Source organism: Poecilia latipinna, unplaced genomic scaffold (genome assembly GCF_001443285.1).
Source record: "Poecilia latipinna isolate Pla-1442-1.1 unplaced genomic scaffold, P_latipinna-1.0 Scaffold13, whole genome shotgun sequence".
In the NCBI taxonomy this organism is placed as follows: domain Eukaryota; kingdom Metazoa; phylum Chordata; class Actinopteri; order Cyprinodontiformes; family Poeciliidae; genus Poecilia; species Poecilia latipinna.
Genome location: NW_015112629.1, coordinates 130,318 through 136,657, shown reverse-complemented (window position 1 = coordinate 136,657; position 6,340 = coordinate 130,318). Strand labels below are relative to the sequence as shown.

The 6,340-nt window shown below is 36.7% G+C and overlaps 1 protein-coding gene across 1 annotated transcript in view; it reads left to right on the top strand.

The window, feature by feature from the left end:
• The first annotated feature begins 1,543 nt into the window (after positions 1–1,543).
• Positions 1,544–6,340, top strand: part of LOC106946599 (matrix metalloproteinase-17-like) — a 134,925-nt gene continuing 130,128 nt past the window's right edge. Inside the window, exon 1 of the mRNA XM_015031036.1 lies at positions 1,544–2,092. Coding sequence (XP_014886522.1) covers positions 1,943–2,092 — 150 coding nt within the window. The 5' untranslated portion in view covers positions 1,544–1,942. The remainder of the gene's footprint in view (positions 2,093–6,340) is intronic.

Here is a 6,340-nt window from a genome sequence, read left to right as displayed (position 1 = left end):
TGGTGTTTTTTTGGGAAGGAAAAGAGAAACAGACAATAGAGCACGAGGGGGCGGGGGGGGGGGGGGGAATAAATACCAAGCCAATCAAATGTGTTAATTTCAAAATTAAAGATTGTTTTGTTCTTGCTCCCCTTTTAATAGCAGCGGAATATTTTAAAACTTAAATGTATTTAGATTTATACTGTTAATTGTGTCGTTTTAGTTTACCTTATAGTGAAAATAATTAAATACAAGTTTAAGCACAATGTATGTGATTTTTGTATATTATTGTTCCTCTGGGTCAAACTTTGGACCATGTTTTCAGGGTTGATGAAGTTCTTAGAAATGGTTTATTTCACCATTGAGCAATAGATAATCAATAAATAAAAACATGACTGCATTTTCAACCTATCACACAGGCGTTCTGTGACTAATAATTTAAGCATTTTAAATTATTAGCACCATTCAATAAATTAAGCACTTTAGGAAAAATTGTGCTGATCATTAAGTTATGTCTTATTCAAAGTTTTTATTCATTTCTAAATTAAAAGATTTTTGTGTCTCGACAATATTTGATCATTTCTTTATCAACATCTTATATATTCAAAGTGGTCGATCCTCAGATGAACAGAGAATATTTGAAACCTAATTTGAGATTCATAAAATCTCTATTCTCTTTGAGGCCACTTAAAAGTGTTAGATTAAGTAGCGTCTCCCAGTGGGCCAAAGTCCGTCTCCTTCAGACTCTTTTGGCCAGACAGTCTTGAAAAATTACTTTTTTTATATATATATTTTTTTTACTTAAACAATAATATCTATAATGACAAATTATTTCTTTATTTATATGTTCATATGCATTGACAGACATACACATATTTGTCAATGTTTGTCAAAGAAAAACAGAAATTGGTGCACTTTCTTCTCCAAAGTGCACCAATTTAGAACTCCCAACCTTGCATGTCAGCATAAGATAGTGCCCCAAAATGGCCACTGAATATCAGCGGTGAAAGTTTTCTGGATGTGCCTCATTTGATTGAGACGAGCATGGAAAATACAATATATAGAGTAACCAAATCTGGATTGAGTACAGTGTTGAAAGATGCCTCTGTCTGTCTATCTTTCTGGATCAACTGTTATCTGTATTTTTTTTTAGTTCTTATCATTTCTGTCAGGGCAGTAAGTGCCTGTTTGAGGGAGCGTGGGGTGGACGAAAGAAGAGTTTGCCCAAGCCACTATTCATGGAAAGATTCCCACTGCTACTTTTTTCTGTCATCATCAAGTTTATAACATTGCATACAGAAATGCTGTTCACAATGTACCTACTACATTTATTTTATTGACTAATTAAAATATGTGACAATATTTTCATAAATATAATCGACAATATTTTTTGCTTTGTCTGTGACATTTCCACAATACATAATTGTGATGTAGTCTATAGGTTTTTCTTCCATCAATATTTTTACTTTGGGATTTTCTTCCGGAATTTGATTGGGTAACTGCGCCTGGCTTGGGGGTCCTACTTGCGCGCGACATAACCTCGCGCAGCTGGCGGTGGCTGCTTACATTTTTTTTTTCTCACTTTGTGCTCGAGACTCTACAGCGGAGCGCGGAGCTCGCGCGTGTTGCCACAGGGATCTCAGCTCTGACGGACCTGGCACGAGACAGTTATTTTGTCTCTCTCGCAGACAATATTTAGCTGTTTATTGCAAGTTTTTTTCTTTTTGTTTGTTTGTTTTATTTTCGGGTAACAAAGTGTTCTGTTTGCCTAAAGTGTTTTATGTGTTTGCGCTCAACAGTGAGGTAGACTTGTACTCCCGTAGTTTTTTCTTTTTTTTTCTTGGATTTTTTTTTCTTTTTTTTTTTTTTCTACAGCGTCTTTGCTTGTGATTTATCCCGCGGATGGATGCAGCTGGCGGGGTGGACATTTGAGCCCAGCAGGATCAACCTGTCTTAGGGCATCATGAATTCGCTGGTTCTCCGCAAGTGGATGAGGAATATCTCCCATGAGATGCTGCTGCTGCTCCTGCTGCCGCTGGTGCCGGTTTGGTGTTTTCTGCCTCTGACCGGAGCGGCTCCTTCGCTGACGACCGAACAGCTGGACATGGGGGTGGTAAGTTTTTGCCTTATTTCCCCTGCTTACTAATCAGAACACAGCGGACTTAGAAGTTTCCCCTCCTTCACAGCTTTTAATTTAATCATTCTCACGTCAACCCGGCTGGTTTGATCCTCTTTCTTATCCAGGGGGGTTCTCTTGAACGTCCAGTAAAAGCAATTGCCGCCTTCTCCAAATACTTGCTCTGAATTTTAACACCGCTCTGCAGTCCAATTCACAAAGCAGAGAGACGGTGTAGCATACAGACGGCATGATTAAAAATAAGACCCTTAGACTCCAAAGAACAATCAAGTCATGAAAATAGGCATCAAGTTGTCTTTGATAAATGCATGTATTTGCCTCAGGGACTCCCCTTCCACGTTGCATTTCCTTCTGCAGATAGAAAAAAAAAAATAATTAAAATGGTCCAGTGGACTGTACAGCAGTCTGTGAGAGAACTGAAAATTCACATAAATAAAGAGAGCACTATTGATTAGAGAAAGAGGCAGCTGTTTGAGTTGTGACTTCATCTTTAAAGTGTGTCTGTTTTTTTTCTGTTAAATATAGATTGCACCAGAGCTCTTTATTGATTTTAAAGGTTCTAATCTGTCTATGTTAAATATCTATCTATATAATCTGTCTGGACCGGTCTATCATAATTTATCACACCATGTATGGTATACATTGTAGATGTAGACTCATTTGTGTGTGTGTGTGTGTGTAATCTTTCCTATGTAAGGATTTTGATGGAGAGTGCATCAGATCTGAAATGAATCTGAGTATGCAAGAATTTCTTTGAAAATGAGTCAGTTTATGCCTCGTAAAGCTAGATTATCTTCAACATTTCCCTCCAACTAGATGCATTTTCTCCACGTTAATGTCTGACTTAAACTTTTCCCTCTCTCATCTATGCTTATTTCTATAAAGATATCTTTACTTGATATTTCCTTCAAGTTTACTCCGTCTGATCCTGCGCGTCCTATACATTATATCTTTTTCCAAGTCATCACTTTTATCACACAATGATTTGAACCCAGCTACTTAGAAGAACATGTGAGGAAGTTATGTAATAGGAATACTAGTAATGAGCACAAACTGTACATCCAGCCAGCCTATTACCAACACATTATGATGGTGTGGAATACCCAGAGGCTCTGCTGTTCCTGATGACGAGAAGGCAGACATTGAGACATTATCTGATGCACTTTACCTCCAAACAAATTGTTTCCTGCCTTTCGAAAAGGTTAGTCTGGTCACATCTGATAATGTTTTCACCAAGTGCAAGCTGCATAGCTTTGGACGCAAACTATTAAAGCCTTGATTCAGGGTGATGCTTGAACTGAACAGTTTTCCCTCCCTTTCACTTTTACCTCTATGCTTTGTTTTACTCTCTGGCCTCAACATGACTTTCTGGTTCTGCATCTGAACTTTGAGTCACACAAGCAGTTTAGCTACTGAAAAAAAAAAGAAATGTTAATTGGAACATTTTTAAAAACAGCTTTCAAGTCAGAGCCACATACTTTTATGTAGCGTAAGGAGATTTTATTACATCCTACCATGTGACCATCAAAGGGTTTTAGCATTTTTTCAAGCAAATAAACTCCTTAAAATGTGCCCCTTTGATTTAATACCCCCAAATAAACTCTGGTGCTACCAGTTGCTTTAAAACGTAGCTATTTTGCAAACACATCTGTTTTTTGAGAAGGCTTTGTAAGTTTGGTAGAGGATAATAAGTCAAGTTTATTTGTGCAACACATTTCTGAAGGCAGTTCAAAGAACCTCATGATAAATATGTGAAAAAAATATAAATAACAGTGGCAAAACAGAGAGAAGTAATACAAAACTGTAATTCAGACTCGAATTAATTTATATTCCAGTTATTATTAACAATTAAAGGCAACTCTAAATAAGGGCTTTTTAACCCAGATTTAAAGTGTCTGTTATGTAAAATTGACTTTTTTAAAGCTTTATATTATATTATAATGTCATTCCCTCATCAAAAACATACCTAGATGGTTGCTTTGATTATTTCATGCATGTTTGAGAAATCCTTAAATCTCCTTTGGCCACCATTTAGGGGTGCCTAAACGCTTCATCTCACTATTTCCAAAAAGCTCCTTATTTCCCAAACTTCTGTCTCACAGAGCACGCTCCCCCGCACACTCCACACTGGGCTCCACCAGACTAGCAGCAGCAGGAGCAATTAAACACCTGGCGGAAATGCATGGTGTCTGCTGAGCTTAGCATACAAACTGCTTCTTAGTTGAATGCTCCTGCGGAGAGTTGTAAATGAGATGATGACGAACATTTTTGTGGTGACGTGCGGATGTTGACGTTTCAGAAAGAGCAGGAGCTTCTTAAAGAGACAGAGGCCATTTTCAAGGCATCTAATTGCGAAGTCAGATTTATTTTGAGTCATGTTTTTAATATTTGTAACCTAATTGTGCTATAAAAAGGCATCATGTCCCTGGAAAATACAGAAGGGAACTCGGTGTGTCAACAGTTAGTGAACAAACAGGATTTGACAACACCAAGCATGATAAGGTATAGAATTTCAGGGAATTTTAAGGCATTGGTATGTTAAAAAAAAAAAAAAAAACTGTATCCCAAATTTTGAACAATTCACCAATCTGTTTTCAGAGAACTGAAAGAGCAGGGCCCTTCCAACTCCTGTCCTCAACAGCTACTGTCCTTCAGAGCTTAAATGCATCGCTGTTCCAACACAATTTAATCTGCATAACTTGATGTCTCACTAAAGACAAAATTCAGCCCTTTTATTCAGATATGTTCAAGTAGGGATGCATCTAATATTAGCAGAAAAGTAGCACTTGCAATCTAGAGATAGAATCGCTTTAAAAGGGTTTGGCACACTTGCAAACTTACCAAAACATAGAATGCCACCCAAAGCAGGACAAAAAAAAAACCCCGCAGTGACTTGGGTGAGCTGCAGATAACAACTCTGGTCGTAGAAAACATCAGCGATAATAGTTTTGCTTTTCCAATGAAAGACATGAAGTTGGTGGTAATAATGTGACAAATTGCAAAGATATAAATTAGGGCAATGAATACTTTTGCATACTACTCAATGAAGTGTGTGAAATTAAACTTAAGAGAACATTTATTGTTTTTGTTGTATTGAAGTGCATCTGTTTTTCTCAGACACCAGAAAATTGTGTAAATAACTATACAGTTGTAGAGGAGGGTAAAGGCAGCAGGACAAGAAAACGGCAAAAGAGACCCGTGGCTCATCTATGTTCCTGTTTCTATAGTAAAATTAGCAGTTTGTGTGTTTGTATGTATGCTGGATAAAAGCAAGAGAGTGGGAGAAACTCCAAGAGCAAAGGATAAACATTTCAAACAGGAAGTGTTGTGAGCACACAGACACACATAGTTGCCTGTGTGAATGCTCTTGACAATTATCTGTTATATCAACACATTCAGACAGTTTTCAGGCTTTGGACTTGAGAGCTATCCAGGAACTTCAAAGTCTGATCCATCTGATGCAAATATCTGCGCTCCCTCGCACAGCTCCTCTGAAAAACATCTTGGAAATGTCATTTCTACACAGCTTGCATGAAAGCAGCCAAAGAATAATACTTGACACGGCCGTCTTTGTTCTTTAATTGCTATTGACTTAAGAGCATCAAGTAGGAGCAGTTAGTAATGGTAAGTCTTGGACAAAGTTCTTTTTAGAGTTGGATAAACAATGATAGACACACACAGCGGTGGCTGCAGATAAAAAAGTAGAAGCTCTTTATGCATTTGTTGACCAAACTGTGCAAACCACTCAACTTCACTGCAGCTTTATGTCTGAAAGACTTCAGTCTTGATGTGGAATTTGTGCTTTATTGAACTTTGTGCCCCTATAAATGCAAAATAACATAAGGTAGTTGTTATGTTCACATTTGTTCTACAGACTTGAGGAATATAAGCTTCAGGTGTGCATTTGATGGAACAGAAATGACACCTTTCTTGAATTTCTCTACTTTCCTCTTGAGGAAAAAAAAAAAAAAGCAAAAACATATTTTTATTGCTTTCTGTCACATAAATATGTTACATTTGATATTTTTCATAAGCCTTGTGTGTGCCATTTTTAAAAAAGTTTTATACTTTGATAATTTCTTGCAGTTAAATAATTTAATTTTTTTCCCCATTTCCAACTGTATATACTCTTTTCAACAAAGCTTGAATAAAATATATATGTTTCTTTTTTTTTTTTTTTTTTTTTTTTTTACCATTTTTTTAAAAAATAAATTAAAATTTTTT